General features: G+C 37.1%; 1 protein-coding gene across 1 annotated transcript; it reads right to left on the bottom strand.

Moving 5' to 3' along the window:
* Positions 1–17,115: 17,115 nt before the first annotated feature.
* On the bottom strand, positions 17,116–18,018 carry LOC121425376 (alpha-1A adrenergic receptor-like). The gene has a single exon (XM_041621405.1). It carries the CDS (start codon positions 18,016–18,018, stop codon positions 17,116–17,118), a length of 903 nt encoding a protein of 300 aa, XP_041477339.1.
* Positions 18,019–21,917: the final 3,899 nt, after the last annotated feature.

Genomic DNA, 21,917 nt, shown 5'->3' on the forward strand with positions numbered 1-21,917 from the left:
GCTGAAAATCGAGGAAATTCAGACATGAAGAGGGGCATTCCAAGGCTTGTTTGTAGGAATTCACTAAGACCTCACGTATTTCACTAACCAAATGATGCGAGCGCGAAGCGAGAGCTAAATTTTTTTGTTATATTCAGATCAGAAAATTTGACATTTTAAGGACTGATGTTAGGAGTTCATGAAGAGCAGAAATCTCACCAATCCACTAATGCGAACGTCAGCACGGACAGGAAATGTTTTATATTAAGACCTTAAAATGGGGCAATAACTTTCAGTAGTCATGAAAAAGAAGAAAATATCACTACTTAAAACAATAATAACTCTAATTGCGAGGAAATATATTATTTTGTTGTATATTGATTTGAAAACGGGAGGCTTTAGTACAGCAGGTTATATATCTCGTTAAAAAGTCTATGCAAGCACCAGGAACAATGAAGACACAATTAAGCAAATAATGTTTCATAAAGTTGTGAAAAATGCTTCTTATGTTATATAACATAATATAATATAACACTATAATAAACAACAATTTCTTCTTCCCCCCATTACGTTTCTCTTCCTTTTTCTCTCTTTTTCTCCCTTTTTCTCCTTTCCCCGTTTTTTTTTTTTGCCAGCCGATGGGGGGGGGGGGGCACGTGCCCCCCATGCCCCCCGTAGTTACGCCACTGCACCGAATCACCTTCTATGAATGATTTGAAATCATATATGAAATCATATCATAGGTCGAGTTCATTCTAGACAAATAATCTGCTGTGCGTTTGCTCTCGAGAAGCGCTCTATGAAAAAACATCCAACCGTCCTCGTGGAGTCGTGGGTGATGCTTTTGACCCTTTAACGTGCAATTATGTGCTTGTTGGAGAAACACTTTTATACACGAAAAAGGCCCCCTTCCCTAACCATTTCACATTATTCCACTTCATATATTTCAGATTCAAATCTTATTAAATTGAAATCCAAATCGAGCATTGTTGGAGTTGGCTCAGATCAACTCGGCGGCCGTCAGATGGTAAAACGGTCTATCTCGAAAATCGATGTTCTGAGAAAAATTACCATTTTACCTTCTGACAGAGACGATCAAATTTCAATTAAGAAGGTTAAAAAAGGTTTATGTAAAAGATAGCTAGTTTCACCTCCAAACGATATTACCGACGATGGGCTAACTCAAAGATAGACCATTTTACCATCAAATCTAAAGGAAAATACAAAAAAGTACCAAGATAGCGGAAATTATCTCTAAATCAAGACATGATGGGATTTTTTTTCCCGATAGCACCATTGGAAAGAGCGCCCTCACATTACAAGGAAAGTGAATTTACCTATTAAAAAAATTTTCGAGTTAGACCGTTTTACCATTACTATATGACAGGGTTTTTTCTGAAGGGGGGGGGGGGGTAAATCTATAGTTGTGGTGGTAGGAGAGAGCGATAAGCTATTATATGATGCTCCACAAAATGGGAGGGGGCGTGAACGACCGGCTCTCCGAAGTCCATGAAGTCCTTATTGATGAAGAAATAATAGAAAATAATACGATGAGGATTGTAGTACTCGATGTTGATATCTACCGAAGATTTAGCATTGCGATTTTCAATTTATGGAAACTATCCCTAAAATATGAGTCAACTGTGAAATCAGTTAATGGATAAAGTGTAGGCCTGCATTTCCTGAACTTCGAGTAGGAATTGTTAAATATGATTGTGTGTTTTCTGTTAAACTCGTTTTTTTTCATACAGGAAAGTGCCTGAGGGGTTAAAAGAAGTAGGCTATTTATAAAATTGGGAGAAAGAAAATCGAGCTGGCCAAAATGTCAAATACGTAAAAAGAAAGTCTAAAAATAAAAGTAGAATACCATTTTTGTGAAATCGAGGAGGGGGGGGGTTCCAACGACATTCCAAGTACAATCTTAGCTTTTGGTTTAAAACCTATTTCAACCTCTTTTTTGATAGGCTTTCTATTTTGCTTGGCTTTTAACCATTCGTACCTCACTCTGATCTGAAAACCTCAACAACCCCCTCTCATCCATCTCTCAATCTCCCTCTTACTACCCCTCTCGTTCCTCTTCCCTTTTTTCTCGTTCTCTATCTATTTCTCTCTCATTCTGTTCTCCCTTACACAATTTTCTTTTGATGTATGATTCATATTTCCATGGTCGCACGGTCCCTCATAGATGTAATACATTTTTTCAATTTCAAGGAAACTCCCAAAAGAATACTATCCCATTGAATCATTGCATACTATCAAGAAATATACTATTAAGGCGATTTAAATCCTGATAGTCATATCAAGGAGAGATATTAAGGGGAACTTAAACACTTTGAGTTGCACTGGATTTCATTCCAGCGGGACCTGAAGTAACCTGGAATTCAGAATTCTTTTAGACCTAAACCTGGAGCGGTATCAGGATATTTTCATAGGGAGATACGGGGCAAGACAACTTACACTGTAAAGGTGACAAATTCTCTTCTTCTTCTTCTTCCCTAATTCTTCTTTTTCTTATTCTCTTCATTCTTCTTCCTCTTTTTCTTCTTCTTCTTCTTTGTTGTAGAAGGACGTGTCTCGAGCGAGCTCCAGAGTTTTTGTAAGTTTTGTTGAATTTACACTGTTTTATTTACAGTTTTTTAAACTAGTGTACTACTAGTACACATTTATAACCATACCAAACCAAGTCCACCTATTATTTCTTGTTAATAACTTGTATTTTCAAGGATTTTTGTGTTGACCTTGTGTCAGGAATTTTTTGGCCACTATGGCCAGTAAAGCCGGACAGGCCTCCCGGGACAAGCCGGGAACCAGTTCGGCTCAGGCTGCCGTTCCTGTTTCTGCTGCCGAGCCTTTTACGTCCGTGAGCAGAAACAATGGTATCTCTTTTGTGGCTGCTGCACATGTTCCTATTCATGATTACATAAGGGCATTCGCAGACACAATTCCAGCCCATTGTATAGTGTCTGCTTCCCGCATCAGTAACCAAAGAATTGCCATGTACCTGAATTCTAAAGAAGATGTGCTGAGCGCGGTGAACAACGGCTTGACCTTTAAAGGCGCTTTTATTGAGATCTCACCCTTAGCTTTGCCGACAACCCGTATTACACTGTCTAATGTATACACTGAAATTCCCAATTCTGTTCTTGTCAAACAAATTTCATCTTTCTGTAAAGTAGTCTCACAGATCCGTCCTATTCCCATTGGTTTCAAGGACAAACATCTAGCTCACATCATGTCCTTCCGTCGTCAAGTTCAGGTGCTACTTAGTCCGAATGTCACTCCACCCGATTTCATTAATTTCACTCATGCTGGTATCAATTATCGCGTTTTTATTTCCACTGAGGCGGCTCGTTGCTTTGAGTGCGGCGAGGCTGGCCATCTCAGTAAGAACTGCAAAAAATCAGTCCGTCAAGATGAGTCTGAAAACCCACAAGCTAAAGGAAAATCGGACCCACGTCATCCCCCTAAAGTATCTAAACCTAAACCACAACGGTCTGTACCCGAAACCACTGACAAGAGGGCGTCCCCAGCACGCACAGAAAATTCTATTGGCCCCAGTCCTACGCCAGCCTCTCCGCACTCTAAAGCTGCCGTGACTGCTGAAGGAGCCTCTGCTAGTTTTCAGGGCGCGAATAATCTGCACAGCAATGATAATAGTCAAACTAGCAGCGACTCCGTGGGCATTAGCCGGACAAAATGCCTCTTCCCGAGGCCCCCACCTCTCCTTTGACCCAAACCCCCTGCGACACCATTTGGGGAACACCGCCCGCCCCTTCCAGACTCTTTGCAGATGTTGTCGCAAAAAGGAAACAACCTCTCGTACCTCCTGTAGAAGACTCCCCCAAACTTATTTCAATTGTCTCTCCTACCCCACCCCGGAAATTAATGAAAAAAGTCTCCTCTCCTATGACCTCAGAACCTCCCTCCCCAACTCCCGTCCTACTCTCTACATCACCAACCCCACCCTCTCCCGCTTCCACGGTAGACACTACCGACACTGATGACGTAACGGTATGGGATGATGCACAGACTGACGATGAATCCTTTGACTGGGCCTCCTCATTCCCATCCAGTCAAGGACCCCTCTCTTCCAAGGAACTTTGCAAATTTCTGAAAATTGTTAAAGCACGGAAAAAACCCCTAGAAGTAGCAAAAAAATTCACTTCCAACATACCAGGACTTGTTAGACAACTGAGACCTTTGAGAAACAGTCCTCTGTTTACGAAAAGTACACAGCAGAGGATTTACAAATTGATCAAAAAACTAGATCTCTAATATGACCCTCTTTCTTTTTTAGTATGAACGTAGACATGCATGCCTTTCTTTCCTTTTTTATGACTCTGTCGTTGCTCACCCTTAACACTGGAGGTTGCTCCAATGCCATGAAGAATGCCTCAGTTTTTACTTATGTTGATAACATTGCTTTTGATTCTGATATTGTGTTTTTACAAGAAATAAATGACCTCTCCCAGCATTCTCATTGTTGGGATTTATGGTCATCCTATAAACCTTTTTGTGCCCCCGGACATAATCGAGGATCTGGAGTTGCTACCCTTGTAAAGAATAACCATTGTAGCATCACAGATTCCTTAGTTATACTTAATAGTCATATCTTATATGTTAAAATTGAGTTTGATAGTGGCATGTATCATTTATATAATGTTTTAATGCCACAGGATGATAACCTTGCTATTAAGGCCATTCGTCTTCTTGCGCATCATGTTAATCAGTGCAGTGACGGTGTTTTTTTAATTGGGGGAGATTTTAACTGTACCCTATCTCCAACATTGGATAGATTGTGCATGCCTAATGAGCATAGACCTAAGATATCATCTGCCCTCAAGAAAGTGATTGAAAGTAATAAATTATGTGATGCGTGGCGAAGACTTCACCCACATGAAAAGAAATTCTCTTGGCATAGAAACAATCCTCACAGTGTATATGGTGTTTCTAAAGCCAGACTTGATCGTTTTTATGTGTCTTTCCCTCTAATACCTTCAATACACGCTTGTCGTATTCTGCCTTGCACTCTCTCTGATCATTGTGCAATTTCCCTGAAAATTAAAATCCCCCCACAGAAGCCAAGAGGAAGTGCTTTTTGGCAACTTAATAATTCTCTTCTCGATGATAACGATTACAGAAATATCATTCATCAATTTTGGACGGACTGGCAAAATAAAAAAGCCAACTTTCCTAACATTCTATCATGGTGGGACTTTGGTAAATACCACATTAAATCGCTCACTCAAATGTACGGCTCCAAGTTAGCCAATGAGAAGAGAGAAACGTTATTAAATATTACCAAAACCATCGACAAATTGCAATCTTCGCCTGACTTCACGCCTGATATTCAGCAGGCCCTTGCTGAACAAAGAAATGAATTAAACATTCTTCTTAAGAATCAAGCCAAGGGTGCTCTTGTAAGGTCACGTTTTCAATATGCAAATGAGATAGACACTAGCTCAGCTTATTTTTTCGGTCTTGAAAAATCGAACTCTACTTTTAAATCACTCTCTCGTACCCGTCTCCCTTCGGGTAACATTACAGAGGATCAGAGTGATATTAAAATTCACGTTCGGAATTTCTATAAGAGTTTGTACAGTCGTGTGCCAACTGATGATAATGCGGTTGATAATATTTTATCTGACTTACTGAAACTTGATACTGAAGATTCAAAAAGTCTTAATGCTCCTTTGTCACTTAATGAATTTGATAATGCTGTTAAACAGCTCGGGAAAAATAAAACGCCTGGTCTAGATGGACTTTCTTCTGAATTCTATCAGACTTTCTGGCCCTTGATAAAAAATGATCTTTTTTCTGTATTACAATATGCCATAAGTACTGGAACCCTTCCACATACTTTTCGTAGGACAGTGATTACACTGATTCCTAAAAAGGGAGACCTGGCAGACATTGCCAACTGGCGACCAGTCTCTCTTCTGAACAATGACTACAAAATTTTTGCAAAGGTACTTGCTAATAGACTAAAACATTATATCTCTAATATTGTTTCAGAAGACCAAACGTATTGTGTTCCAGATCGAACAATCTATGATAATTTAAATTTGATCCGAGACATTGTACACTATTCTAATTGTAATGATACCCCTCTTGCAGTAGTAAATTTGGATCAAAGGAAAGCCTTTGATAATGTAGATCATAATTATCTCTTTAACACTATGAGAGCTATGGGTATTGGAGAATTTTTCATTTCTTGTATTCAACTTTTGTATAATGATGCCGAGGGCTTAGTCAAAGTGTGTGGATCCCTCACTGCGCCTTTTCCTTTTCAAAAAGGCATACGCCAAGGTTGCCCTTTGTCTGGCCTTCTGTATTCGATAGCCATAGAACCTTTGCTGCACAAGTTAAAAGTTAATCTTGCTTCATGTTCTTTTTCTTTACCTAACACGGATATGAATGTCTCAGTCTCTGCATATGCAGATGATATATCAATTTTTGTCACTGAAGACAAAGGCTTTGATATTATTCTTGATACATATAACACTTTTAGTAAGGCCTCGGCCGCCTGCCTTAATCATGTAAAATCTCAAGGACTGTGGGCTGGATCATGGTCGAAACGTAGAGACAGGCCCCTTGATTTCAAATGGAATTGTGATGGTCTCCTTTTTCTTGGAGTTCATCTGGGTAATAACAATAATTTTGTATACAACAACTGGATAAAGTGTAAAGAAAAATTAAATAAGACTCTATCTCGATGGAGTTCTCTTTCTTCTTGTCTATCCTTCAAAGGCAGAATCATTATTGCTAATCAACTAGCTGCATCTAAACTGTTTCATTGCCTTGCAGTTTTATCTCCCCCTCAGCAAATACTGGATGAACTCCAAGAAATGCTTATTAATTTTGTTTGGTCCGGAAAACGACATCTTTTAAGAAAGCAAATTCTGTTTCAACAACCTAACAAAGGTGGACTTGGTTTGGTATGTCTCCAAGCACGAACACTCACGTTTCGTTTTGCCTTTTTACAGCGTTATCTCAATCTTTGTTCTCATCCCGCGTATACCTTTTGTTCTTATAATCTTCGGAGATATAAGAAATTAAATTTTGATTTTTCTTTGTTTCTGACTGAATTAGACCCAAAGTTTTATACCAGTCTTCCTTGTTTCTATTCGGAAATTTTGCGTGCTTGGGGAATCTCTGGAGCCAGCATCGAGACATCGTCCTTCACTGTCAACCATGTGTTCAATATTCCTTTGAATTATTATAAATTTCTTCATTACACACTGGATGGCGACAAGATCTTCCCTGCTAGATTATTTGCATGTGGAATCAAACTCGTCAAACATCTTGTAAACCCGAACAACGGTACCTGGCTCCGAGCAGACGAGGTCGCCATCACATCCACCCTGCAGCGTCCATCTTTACGGCTCTTGGAATTTGACCTCTCTCGACTTCACAAAGTGATTTCCAGTTTGTTTCCCAGATTCTTTTTAAACAGCGGACTTAGACTGTCAATAGTTTCAACTCATCTTCACAATCTGGCTGAACCTATCAACTCTCCGTTCTCGATTATAACTAAGGACAACAAGAACATTCTTGCCACACCCACTAAATCGATATATCGAATCCTCAACCGTTCTATTAACTTTCTTCCTAGAACTCAAGTTACTCATTGGCACGAGATTGGGATACTTTCCCCATCTACACTAATCAACTGGACTGAAATCTACTACTATCCTTCGTCTAAGAAAGATGGGGACACTCAGTACAAACTATTACATAATGTCCTTCCGTCGCTTGCCGTTCTTCATCACCTTAATTCCGACATCTCCTCTTCATGTGGATGGTGTGGCAAGAAAGGAACTATATTACACCTCTTTATCGAGTGCACTTCTATTCAACCGGCCTTGGATCTTCTTCACCACCTCCTTTCATGTCTTTTGCCCGAAGTGAACATTGACTTTGACCTCTACTGGACCTTGGTTCCACATGCAAGAGGTCGTAGCAGGGAAGCCGTGCGCCTATCCAACTTTCTTATTGTTAGTCTTAAAAGCACATTATATTGGCTTTACCGAACCTCTCGTTTTTTTGATCCGCTTCCGTTTTGGAAATTTAGAATTAAAAACAGAGTCATTATTGATTATGAATTCCACAAATTACAAAGCAATTTGGCTTTATTTCTTAAAACATGGTCACCCAATAATGTACTCTTTCTTTTGGATAACGATAGTCTCACATGGTTGATTTAATTGTTTTGACGTGATCACATATTTTCTTTGCTATTATTTTTATGTTATGCCTAAGATTTTGTGTACCTCCTTCGGTATTTTATGATTGATTTTTTTTGAGCAAAGCTCTTTATGGAAATTAATAACTTCCCACAGTAAAATCGTTTTAAATACTGATGATATTGTAGTTCTGTAATCATCTGTCGTCAGTATTCAGTACATTTAAAAAAAATTTCTCGTTTTCTATTGTTAAATTTATTGCTTGTTCATGAATTGTTTAATGTCTTCCGCTTTATGTATTACTTATTGATTGTTTTGTTTATTGTTTAGCTCACAAACACTTGACATATTAAGTGCATCAATGTCTGTATATTTTTATTTGTATTATTTATTATATGCAATGTAAATAAAGTTTTACTTTGAAAAGTCAAAAAAAAGTCTTCTTTTCATTTTCTTCTTCTTTTTCTTCTCATTCTTCTTCTTTTCTTTCTTCTTCTTCTTCTTTTTCTTCTTCTTCTTCTCATTCTTCTTCTTCTCATTCTTCTTCTTTTCCTTCTTCTTCTTCTTCTTCTCATTCTTCTTCTTTTTCTTCTTCTTCTCATTCTTCTCCTTAATATTCTTCTTTTTCTTCTTCTTCATTATTTGCGTATATTATTCTCCAAGCATAGACAGCATCCCCACGTAAGATGTGTAAAAATTGAAAAATAATGTAACCAAATGACCTCTATTTTAGAATGAAACTTTTTTTTTTTGCTTTTCAAATTTCTCGGGACCGATTTGATCTCCATTTTGAAGTGAAAACTTTTTTTTAGGGGGGGGGGGCTTTTTCACATTTACACCCCCAGTGAAAAAAATAGTTCCGAGGGCCCTGTATACTTCTTCATTATTTCTTTAATTTCATCTTAGCTTCGTGTTTTTAATAAAAAAAAGTGATGTCTGAGCAAGTGTAAGTATATACTTGTACATAGCAGTATTGTATTAGCATTTAAAACTTAATACTATTAGCCGCAATTCTACGTTTAAGTCGCCGGTTAAATGTCAGATTATGAGTTAATACTCGAACGTAATCGTTTTACAGGGTCATGGGCCTTTGATTTAGGTCTAGTATTAGACGTTTTATGAAAAATTCATCCGATGATGGTGTATATTTACTCCCAGTGGAGAAAATACATAAGCTGCTTAAATAACTTTCGAACACATCTAATGAGACATAGAGGCGATAAACATGATAAAAGGAGGATCGTCTGACTCTCTTCGAAAAAAGAAAACACACACACACACACTATATTCATGATGATTTGGTCGTCTAGCGGCCAATCAAGTAATACCCAGACCCCAACATTATAGGCCTTTAATATTACCCCCAATTTTCGTCATGTACTTTAGATTAATGTATTCATTGTATTAATATGTTATTGTTTTAACCGATTGATCAATATTCTATGCGTACATCTCAATATCCTCCATTAAATATATGAATTGTATAGAGAATGTACACCAAGCATGAAATTTTGATTAACCATTTGTAATATGGATTTCATGATCTCTTTATTACTTTGATTAAGGCTCAGAGAGGGTGATAGGGATAAAAGGGGAGGGGGCAAGCATTGCAAGAAAAATTATTCAGAGGGGGAATTAAGAGCAGTAAAAAAGAACAAACAAGTGGAATGCCTCTGGCCGTCTCACCTGCATCACGCGGTTCAATATAGCAGCAGTGCTGACTTTGAATACTACTCTAACTCACACAAGATGTTCAGTGATACATGGTTACTCTTATGTCCACTTTTTATGAACGAGACCAATAAACTTACAGAGATATGATGGTTATTCAACAAAAAACCCCAACATAGCCAAAGTTCATTGACCTTACATGACCTTTGACCTTGATCATGTGACCTGAAACTCGCACAGGATGTTCAGTGATACTTGATTACTCTTATGTACAAGTTTCATGAATCAGATCCATAAACTTTCAAAGTTATGATGGTAATTCAACAGATACACCCAATTCGGCCAAAGTTCATTGACCTTTGACCTTGGTCATGCGACCTGAAACGCGCACAGGATGTTCAGTGATATTTGATAACTCATATGTCCAAGTTTAATGAACTAGACTAATAAACTTTCAAAGTTATGATGGTAATTCAACAGATACCCCCGATTCGGCCAAAGTTCATTGACCCTAAATGACGTTTGACCTTAATCATGAGACCTGAAACTTGCACAAAATATTCAGTGATGCTTGATTACTATTATATCCAAGTTTCATGAATCAGATCCATAAACTTTCAAAGTTATGATGGGAATTCAACAGATATCCCCAATTCGGCCAAAGTTCATTGACCCTAAATGACCTTTGACCTTGGTCATGTGACGTGAAACTCATGCAGGATGTTCAGTGATACTTGATTAACCTTATGTCCAAGTTTCATGAACTAGGTCTATATATTTTCTAAGTTATGATGACATTTCAAAAACTTAACCTCAGGTTAAGATTTCGATGTTGATTCCTCCAACATGGTCTAAGTTCATTGACCCTAAATGACCTTTGACCCTGGTCATGTGACATGAAACTCTAATAGGATGTTCAGTAATACTTGATTAACCTTATGGCCAAGTTTCATGAACTAGGTCCATATACTTTCTAAGTTATGATGTCATTTCAAAAACTTAACCTCAGGTTAAGATTTGATGTTGACGCCGCCGCCGCCGCCGTCGGAAAAGCGGCGCCTATAGTCTCACTCTGCTTCGCAGGTGAGACAAAAACGGAATGAAGTAATCTTTTTATGAATATTACACTGAAAAAAACCCCACGATAATGCATGTGATAATGGGTCCATCTATATAGACCGATAGATAGGGAGAAAGAGATAAAGAAAGAAAGAGACAGAGAAAAAAGAGGGAGAGAAGAGAGAGCGGGGGAGAGAGGGAACGCCCACACACTGGTGCCCCACACACACGCACAAAACGCGCACAGAACATAATACTGTGTGATAACTATTTGTCATTCTCTCCCATCCCCCTTTCTCCCTCTCCAGACTAAACCACATGTGCCCAAATAATCGCTCTCTCTCACACACACACCCTCCCACACACATACACACACCCACTCTCACTCAGTTATCTATCTCTCTTTTCCCTCTTTCTCCTTCACTCTTTTCTTCCTTGTCCCTTTCCATTGTACATACATGCACTCTTTTACTCTGCCATTTTCGCCAATTCTATCCGAGGCCTCCATTCATTTCCTATCAACATCACACTTCTTCCGTCCTCATCATACTTATTGTTGCTATCTTTCATTACAACAGCAAGTTGTTAAACTTGTCAATTTTCTAATTAGTTGGACCAACCACGCATGACATAAAGGAGCAGTATACCATGGTATGATCTCTATGAATATCTGGTTTATTTCTTTAAAAAGAAACTAGAATCAGGACTCGGAAATATTAACACGGTAACTTGTTTCTTGATATTACACAGTATTAAACATAATTTTCTACAGCCAACGATACAATATTTCTTCTTAAATTAGAAGAAACTGTAGCGGCAACGTCTGCCATTACTAATTGGCAGCAAACAGAGAAATAATAATAATACTAGTACAATAATATAAGATAGTGCAATGCTATATGGTAGCCACATAGTACAAAACACTCGAATTTGTCTGTTTTTAATATGAAAAGCATGAAATTCAAATTAAATACCGGGTGAGTAGAGTGTTTGTTTTTAGCGACGGATCTCAAAGTTACGGCTTCGCGACGAACGTGACGAATAAAGAAAAGTGAACGACATCAAGATCCAACGAGGTTTGCTGCTGCGACAGTCGATTACACAAATAGTTCCAAATCTGTCTTTTCATTTAACATGTGTAACCACAAAAAATATATCATTTCATCTACCTGCTGATTATAACAATTAAGTTGCAGTCTATTACAAGGACGAATCTGTACTTTTTGGACAAGAACTCTGGACGCATCTATTTCTTATGATATCTGAAAAAAATGGCCGACTAGATCCCTATATTATCATGTTCAATTCTGGAATAATAGTTATTTTATATCAAGCTCCGGTTTCACTGGATAGCTCTATACTAATGTTTTTATCAAAATATATCTCGCTTGCAGGATTTGCTTAGATGTGCTTCATGTATTCTTCATTATTTTATGTGTCACCGACTTAATCATAATCCTCGCTAAATATTATTAATTTGTACGCTCCACTATTTTCGAGATTTTGAAATTCATGAATAATGACTGTTCCATTAACTGTAAAGAAAAAATATTGGGTAAAATTTTTACCACCACGAGGGGAATTATGTGTCCAACCAATTTGGGGCAGTATTTTACCCAATGCCGATAGCATATTGTCCAGTAAGATTTAAAAAAAATAAGCAGCAATTACTTTAGAATGGGCACATTTTTCATCACACTGGATAGATAAAAATGCCCTAAAGAAATGCCCAATAATGGTTGGACACATAATTACCCTCATTGAGCACTTTTATCCAATATTTTTTTAGAGTGTTGGGAAATGAAATACAGATTAAAACTGAGACTATATACACATCATGTGCATTACAGAGAACATTGTTCAAAGAGGACACAATATTGTCAAACATAGTAATGGATAAAGATATAAAAGAGGACGAAAGAGAGAAGAAGAATTTCATAAAATAAGGACAAATATCATTGACTGTGCCGATAGAATACTTTTAAAGACTTAAATCTTATTTTACACTAATTTTATGCTTACTGATATCTGGTCATAGTAACGATTTCCACATTACATCATAGTTATCTCTCATGTAGATTGATCAATAAAAAAATGGTAACTGAGGTCTTTTGAGAGAAACATTCATTACCGAAAAAAATAATTAAATTGTAATATTAAGCATGGGATAATCTGATTTAAGATGAATTAGAGATATTAGAGAGGAAGACGAGCAGCTAGTCCAAAATGTCGTGTGATATAAATTCACAAAAATGTAATTTTCTCAATATTCAAAGTGATTTTATTTGTTCAGTGGATAAATCATCAGACACATTCTAGGAATGTATATTCCATCAGACACATTCCATAAATGTATATTCCATAAGACACATTCCATAAATGTATATTCCATCTGACACATTCCATAAATGTATATGCTATCAGACACATTCCATAAAACTTAAAAATATATTCTATCAGACATATTCAATGAATGTATTTCATCAGACAAATTCAATAAATGTCTATTCTATCAGACACATTCCATAAATGTGTATTCCATCTGACACATTCCATAAATGTATATTCCATCTGACACATTCCATAAATGTATATGCTATCAGACACATTCCATAAATGTATATTCCATAAGACACATTCCATAAATGTATATTCCATCAGACACATTCCATAAAAGTATATTCTATCAGACATATTCAATAAATGTATTCCATCAGACAAATTCAATAAATGTCTATTCTATCAGACACATTCCATAAATGTATATTTCATCAGATATCATTCCATATCCCCTTTTATGAGAAAAATATTTTTTATTCATCATATTCCTTTATTTTGTTAATTTTTTTGAATATATATTACATGACTCATGTATATGTTAAAGGTGATCACAAAACTATGACCTCACAAAATCACAATTTTTATTTCTTCATAATTTATCATAATACATTCACCAATAAAATCTTCATAATTTTTTTTCTCCTATTTTCCTTCCTTTATCGTCAAAGAGAACTCACTCTTAACAGGACTAACTTTTCTGTGATGCAAAAGAGACAAGGAAGATATTCGTAATTTGGAAAACCAATTGAAAAACGTAACTGAGATATTACTGACTTGAATTCCATGTTTAAATCATTTTTACTTGTTTGTTGGTATGAAGATTCTTTATTGGACAAGAATTATAGATATAAACTTCATTTATTCATTTGATTCAATGCATAGCAGCATAAGAACAAACTGGCTTGCCATTCTACAAAATTATGACGTCATGCGTAGTGCCTACAATTACAATGTGCATGAAGATTATTTTTACAAATTCCATCGAGGAACAACAACATCTTAATTCATAAAGCTATGTCTCCCTACGAGGAGGAAAAGGTTATGAAGCAAGAATCATGCTTGACTTGCTTTGCTGAAAATAATTATGATTCTCAGTGAGATACATTTATATCATAATGTAATTAAAGACAATACTGGGCAACGGTATTGAATGTTACATGGAAAACCACTATTTTTAATTCTCTTTTTTTATGTCCTTTTACTGTTTTATCATTCAAAATGTATTTTTATATTCACATTTTACGATTTGGTCGATAAATAAAAATTGATAATAATAATAATAGTAATAATGAAAACGATGATGATGACAATAATAATAATAACGATATTAAAAATAACAAATAATAATGATAATAATTCGTCTCCGTCTTTTAAAAGAGTATTAAGAAACTATCAATAAACATGAAATAATGGTGCAAAACTCTGGTGTAAATCCAAGCGATGAACCTACTCTTCAGGGGGTGATCTATTGTTTCACCCCCCCTTGAATAGTATGACGTCATGGATTTACGCCAATGGCGCGAAAAATCGACATATCTTTGACCATTAAGATGTCTTTAAAGCTACATTCACAGGGGCTAAACCAACTCCAATCGACTAGAATCTATATACATCACTGGCGGATCCAGGGGGGGGGGGGCGCAATGGGCCTGTGCCCCCCCTCCCCTTGAGAGGCACAATCAAAATTTTTAATGTAAATATGCCGTTTTAACACAAGGGTGCCCCCTTTTTCTTTGCATGTCAAACAAATTTTCCTCGGGAAAATGTGGCCCTCCTTTAAATCCTGGATCCGCCCCTGCCAGGCACTATAATTCCAATGACATATTATCAGTCGGTTTGATGTTGGTTTCTTTGATATATGACTGCCTCACACATTGGTCAGAGTTGCCATTTGGGGACTTCTATTTTTAGAAGCCTTTTGGGATGTAAAAAAAACTGTTTAGGGAAAATATAAAGGTGGGGATTTTTTTCTATTTAGGGGATTTTGAAGGCTTTGGTGAAGAGTAGTAAGTTAGATTCATTACTTTTCAATACTATAACACTAGATCTAATAGTAACGATCCATTGCAGATAGTTAATGAATATAATGAACATCATTTTACGCAATTCAACGGATTACTTCAGTACACTGAACTAAGATGCACGAATCTACATTGCATCAAAACCTAGAAAATAAAAATGATAATAATAACAAATCTGCCGTGGTATGAACAAACGAGCACACATTCACTAGTTTTTGGCAAGAACCATCATAACAGGTTCTCACTTTTTCAGAAATAATTTTGATTTGAAAAATCTGGGGAATTTGGGATCCAATTTAATGATTTTTCAACCGTCTTCCGGGTGTTTTTGTTTTGTCAGCTTGGACCTGGAAACACTGACATTCAAATTATCGAACCTTCGAGTATTCGAAACTTCAGAATAACGAACCCTTGGAATAATGAGCTGTCACTAATTATAGTCTCAAATTCAAGGTAAATTATATTTTTTTTCATTTAGCTACATCTACTGTCCTAATAGCCTTGTAATCACATAGAACAGAACAAAACCAACGTGTTTTAATAGCCTTTTTGATTTCCTGCGAATTTCTTATGCGTAGAACTTTGAAAACAAAATAAGTTCTAAAACAGAGCCAATTGCTAAATACAATTAACATTCAACACATTGTGGAATTGTCACAATGGCGAAAAGCATCCCTATAAAACACCTTGCCTGCCGCCGCGCCACCAAAGGCATTTGTATTAACATGGCCAACAGATGACCTAGCCATGTATATTTTTCCTGTCATTCATTACATGTAGTGTGGTGTATCAAAATATATCTTACCCATTCTAAATAACAGTCTGAATATATCTAATGAGAAACACACATATACAAAAACTGTCAAAATGACAAATTTATATTGAAATTTTCCACAACGAATGATGTTTGGTGATGTCGTTCATTATTTGTTTGTAAACGAAGTACAAAACAGCCCCGTTACTATTTACAATCAAAATTTTGGTCAGTATGAAATATCAAGTGGAAAAATACCGTTTTCAGTAACTCATGATTTCTTGGTCCGCACCAGGCCCGCACTAAAATAGTCCGCACCACAAGCGTTCAGTAACATCGCTTTAGTAATTCGCTGGTCCAGACCAGGGCCCCGTCTAACAAAGAGTTACGATCGATCCAATCAATCGTAACTCTATTGAAATCCGTCTGTGTCATAATTTCCTCTACAGGAAATTTGTAAAATGTCCTTTGTTAATAAAGGAGAACACATCAAATTGTCAAGAAATCAATGAATTTATTGATATACATTCCTATCTAAATTTTTTTTTAACAAACAAGCATTTTACATGTTGAAGTTGCTGGCCGTCCATATAGTTACGATTGATCGGATCAATTGCAACTCTTTAAAACGGGGCCTAGCGGTCCGTAACCCAAAGCATATAACGATTGATCGCATGATTAATATTTACGAATGATTGTACATTGTAGTCAATGCAATCAATCGTGAAAACTTATTCTACGATCATTGGTAAGCTTTGTGTTGCGGGCTCCAGGTGGATGGTTCATAAAGCTGTTTATACATTAAGAACAACTTTAAGAACGACTGGTGAACCTTCCTTGTGCGCTAGATAATCACAAATAAAATTTCATGGTGAGTATCATTTACCAGTTGATTCTTTACTCCGAGATGGAATTATTGACCACTTGAAGGGCAATAAGCTGTTTAGTCCTAGTATGGCTTCGTCCCTGGGACATGTGGAAGGTCCACTTCTCTTCAATTTCTTACTATGTTGGACAAGGTCACTGAGTTGTCTGGCTCAAATTGTCAGGTAAATGTAATTTATATGGACTTTATGAAAGTCTTTGATCATGCTATGTAAGGTAATCACACGGTCACACTCGTCAGAGGATCACGACCGAACACCTTCATCACTGGGCCACAGAAAACAAAATATATGGCTTGGCGGTAAGTCTTGTTGCCAAAACCGTAGACGAATGGATGGATGGCTACATTAAGGAAAACAATGGCGCGGCTCATGGAAAAGGCAAGCGGACTTACGACACTGGTGAACGATCGGTAGAGGATGAAGACAACATAAGGCAACCAACAGACTGCGAAGCTGATGACGATGATGAAGAGCAGAGCAGCAGACTTGACCTGGCGCTTCCAGACTCTGCGATCATTGGCGGTCGCAGCTACCCGACCGGGATCACCCGATTCCCCTTGAGAGGTAACCGGCTGGATCACGGTGAGATCAGAGACGGTGCGGATGTGGCGACGCAGAACTTGATAAATGCGACAGTAGATGATGATCATGGCGGGTATGGGCAGAAGCCCGTTGGCAAATAGGAATGCGACGTAGCTTTGACTTGAAATGACGGTGCTGATTCTGCATCCGTTAGCGTCGCCGGATATGTTGCCTTTGAAGCCAAGGGGAGTAACGTAGGGGATGAACATAGCTGTTGTTAATGAGTAGATGAAGATGGCCAGAATGACACCCCCGATGCGACGCTGGGTAAGCAAAGTCGGTGCTCGCAGAGGCTTGCAGATCGAAATGTAACGCTCCACCGTCAAACCAAGGACGTTGAGTGTGAAGCATATCCCACACGAGGTACCAAACGACATTGCAAAGAGACAAGCTGGGTTGTTGTCAATGATGTATATATCAGTCAATATTTGAATCGGGTAATAAACACAGGACATTAATTCGCCGATGGTAAACGACGCCAGGGTGAACCAGTTTGAAGTTTCTCGGACTTCTTGACGACATAGGTAGGTGATAATCATGGCAGTATTTCCCAACGTGCCAAAAATGGAAATCAAAGCATTTGTTACAATGATAATGTTTGTCTGAAAAATGGACATACTTTTTTAAACTTTCAGTGCAATAGATGGAAAAATGAAGAATTAGAGTTGGGGCTCGTATAAAAAATAGAGTGATGATAACATTCACTTTCAAATGCGATGTTGACTTCTGTTATTTCACCCCTTGAGGCAGTTAGTTGCAAAATAAGAAAAACAGTGCGTGATCAACTTACTATCTGGGCTATTTATGTATGTAACGAAATTGCCCATGCTGATTACCTAGATAGAAAAAATTAATACGTAAAAGTGTATGCATACTAAAAAAGATGAAAGTAGTGCATGTGCTGAGAGTGGGTCATGGTGTATGCGCATGCGCGAATGGGTATGCATGATCACGTGCAGCTTACTCGTTCGTGCGGAGGAAGTATAGTTGTCAAATGGATTATTCATTCATCAAACTGCCTCGTAAATTACCCATGTTTCTATAATTGCGTTGATTATAGCAATGACTTTGAGTGCATGAATTTAATATCCAGGGGCGGCGTCAGAAAAAAAAAACCCAAATAGGAATTCAATTTGGAAATAATGTAAGCAGCATCACAAGCTAACACAATTCCCTGTAGACATCGTGTGGAGATATTACTGACTTGAATTCCATGTTTAAACCATTTTCACCTGTTTGTTGGTATGAAGGTACTTTATTTGACAAGAATGATAAAGATAAACTTGATTTTATTCATTACATTCAATGCATAGCAGTTTAAGAACAATGTCGCTTGCCATTCTACAAAATTATGACGTCATGCGTAGTGCCTACAATTACAATGTGCATGAAGATTATTTTTACAAATTCCATCGAGGAACAACAACATCTAAATTCATGAATCTATGTCTCCCTACGAGGAGGACATAGTTATAACACAATAATTCATGCTTGACTTACTTCGCTGAGAATGATTGATTCTCAGTGAGCTACATTTATCTCATATCGAAATTAAAGACACTATTGGGCAACGGTATTGAATATTACATGGAAACCACTTTTGTTTAACTCTCTTCTGTCATTCTACTTATTCATATTTGATTATTCAAATTGTATTTTGGTATTTACAGTTCGTATTTGTATTTACATTTTGCTCGATTAATAAAAAACACAATAGTAATAATAAATCGTCTCTATCTTTTAAAAGAGTCTTAAGAAACTATCAATAAACATAACATTACGGTGCAAAACATTGGTGTAAATCCAAGCGATGAACCTACTTTTCATAGGGGGTGATCTATTTTTTTAACACCCCCACCCCTGAATAGTATGACGTCACGGATTTAGCCAAAAATTGACATATTTTGACCATTGGTTTCTTCAATATGACTGCATCACACATTGGTCAGAATTGCCATTTTGGGATTTTTAGAAGCCATGAAAAAAAAAGTTTGGGGATTAAAATAAATTAAAATTCAAGGTATATTAGATTCGATAATATACATCTGAAAATGAAATTAGAAAAAAAAGATAATTTCCCATCTTTTTTTCATTTAGCTGCATCTATTGTCCTCATAGCCTTATAATCACATACAATAGAACAAAACCAACGTGTAATAAAAGCCTTTTTGACTCCTGCAAATTTCTTATGTGCAGTACTTTGAAAACAAAATAAGTTCTAAAACACAGCTAATTGCTAAATCATGTAAATACAATTAACATTCAACACATTGTGGAATTGTCAATATGCCGAAAAGCATCCCAATAAAATACCTTGCCTGCCACCGTCCCACTATGCCCACCAAGGCATCAATTTTTATCAACATGGCTAACAGATGACCTAGCCATGTAATTTTTTCCTGTCATTCCTTACACAAGTCATGATAATGTAGTGTGGTGTATCAAAGTATATCTTTCCCATTCTAAATAACAGTCCGAATATATCTAAAGAGAAACACACATATACAAAAACTGTCAAAATTACAATTCATATTGAAATTTTCCACAACGAATGATATTTGGTGATGTCGATCATTATTTGTTTGTAAATGAAGTACAAAACAGCCCCGTTACTATTTACAATTAAAATTTTGGTCAGTATGAAATATCAAGTGGAAAAATACCGTTTTCAGTAACTCATGATTTCTTGGTCCGCACCAGGCCCGCACTAAAATAGTCCGCACCACAAGCGTTCAGTAACATCGCTTCAGTAATTCGCTGGTCCAGACCAGGGCCCCGTCTAACAAAGAGTTACGATCGATCCAATCAATCGTTACTCTATTGAAATCCGTCTGTGTCATAATTTCCTCTACAGGAAATTTGTAAAATGTCCTTTGTTAATAAAGGAGAACACATCAAATTGTCAAGAAATCAATGAATTTATTGATATACATTCATATCTAGATTTTTTTGAACAAACAAGCATTTTACATGTTGAAGTTGCTGGCCGTCCATAGTTACGATTGATCGGATCAATTGCAACTCTTTAAAACGGGGCCTAGGGGTCCGTAACCCAAAGCATATAACGATTGATCGTATGATTAATATTTACGATTGATTGTACATTGTAGTCAATGCAATCAATCGTGAAAACTTATTCTACGATCATTGCTAAGCTTTGTGTTGCGGGCTCCAGGTGGATGGTTCATAAAGCTGTTTATACATTAAGAACAATTTTAAGAACGACTGGTGAACCTTCCTTGTGCGCTAGATAATCACAAATAAAATTTCATGGTGAGTATTATTTACCAGTTGATTCTTTACTCCGAGATGGAATTATTGACCACTTGAAGAGCAATAAGCTGTTTAGTCCTAGTATGGCTTCGTTCCTGGGACATGCACGTGGGAGATCCACTTCTTTGCAATTGCTTACTATGTTGGACAAGATTACTGAGTTGCCTGACTCAAATGGTCAGGTAGATGTAATTTATATAGAATTTATTAAAGCCTTTGACCAGGTTCCATACATGCGATTGATAAATAAGTTTAGAGGCATGGCATCAACGGTTGCATCCTTAACTGGGTGAAAGGCTTCTTAGGTCGTTTTCAGCAGGTCATTTTTAATGGTTGTACTTCGTCTTGGGCACCAGAAACTAGTCGGATTCCTCAACGGAGCGTTTTGGGTCCAATACTCTTTGTTTTGTATGTGAAAGATTTGCCTGTGTTACAAGTGATGCGTGGCCTACCATTTTTCAGATGATACTACGATCCTTAGTGAGATTGAGATCGCGATTCTTCTCAGTTACAAGACGATCTTAATATATTACAGTCTTGGTCTGATAAGTGGCTTTTGAACTTCCATCCTCAGAAGTGTAAAAACTTTTGGTCCTGTGAACAAGGTGTCAAGTTGCCCTCTCACAGGTCATATATTGAAAGAAAGGTTACATTGTATAAAATCTACAAAGCGTGATGACTCGATGAAGAACCTGGGCATATTATAAATAGATGGCGTACTTTGGTCACATACAGATAATGTTTCAAAAGCTAGCAGGCTAGCAGGTTTGGTAAGTAGGACATTTTTTTTTATAGATAAATGTATGTTTACGAGACTTTTTAATGCTTTTGTTCGGCCCAATCTAGAGCATGGTCACGCTGTGTGAAATCCATATAGAGTAAAACATAATGATGCAATTGATAATGTGCATTGAGGCGAGCTATTCGCTACATTCCATCTTACCTTGAGAGATTGAAGAAGCTTAATTTGCCTACTCTTGTTTATAGACGAGCTAGAGGTGACATGGCAGAGACCTTCAAGATTCTCCATTAACATGACCCTGATGTTGCCCAATGTCTGCAACTTAATTCTCACACCAGTACAAGAGGTCTTGCGCACAAGCTTGTCAAGATTAGAGGTAATAAGAATACGCGTTTATTTTTTCGTTTACATTGACAATCTGAA

The sequence above is a fragment of the Lytechinus variegatus genome, chromosome 12 (genome assembly GCF_018143015.1).
Source record: "Lytechinus variegatus isolate NC3 chromosome 12, Lvar_3.0, whole genome shotgun sequence".
Taxonomy (NCBI): domain Eukaryota; kingdom Metazoa; phylum Echinodermata; class Echinoidea; order Temnopleuroida; family Toxopneustidae; genus Lytechinus; species Lytechinus variegatus.

Excerpts from the sequence above, each read along its gene's own strand:
- LOC121425376 (XM_041621405.1), bottom strand. The coding sequence starts at position 18,018 with ATGATTATCACCTACCTATGTCGTCAAGAAGTCCGAGAAACTTCAAAC.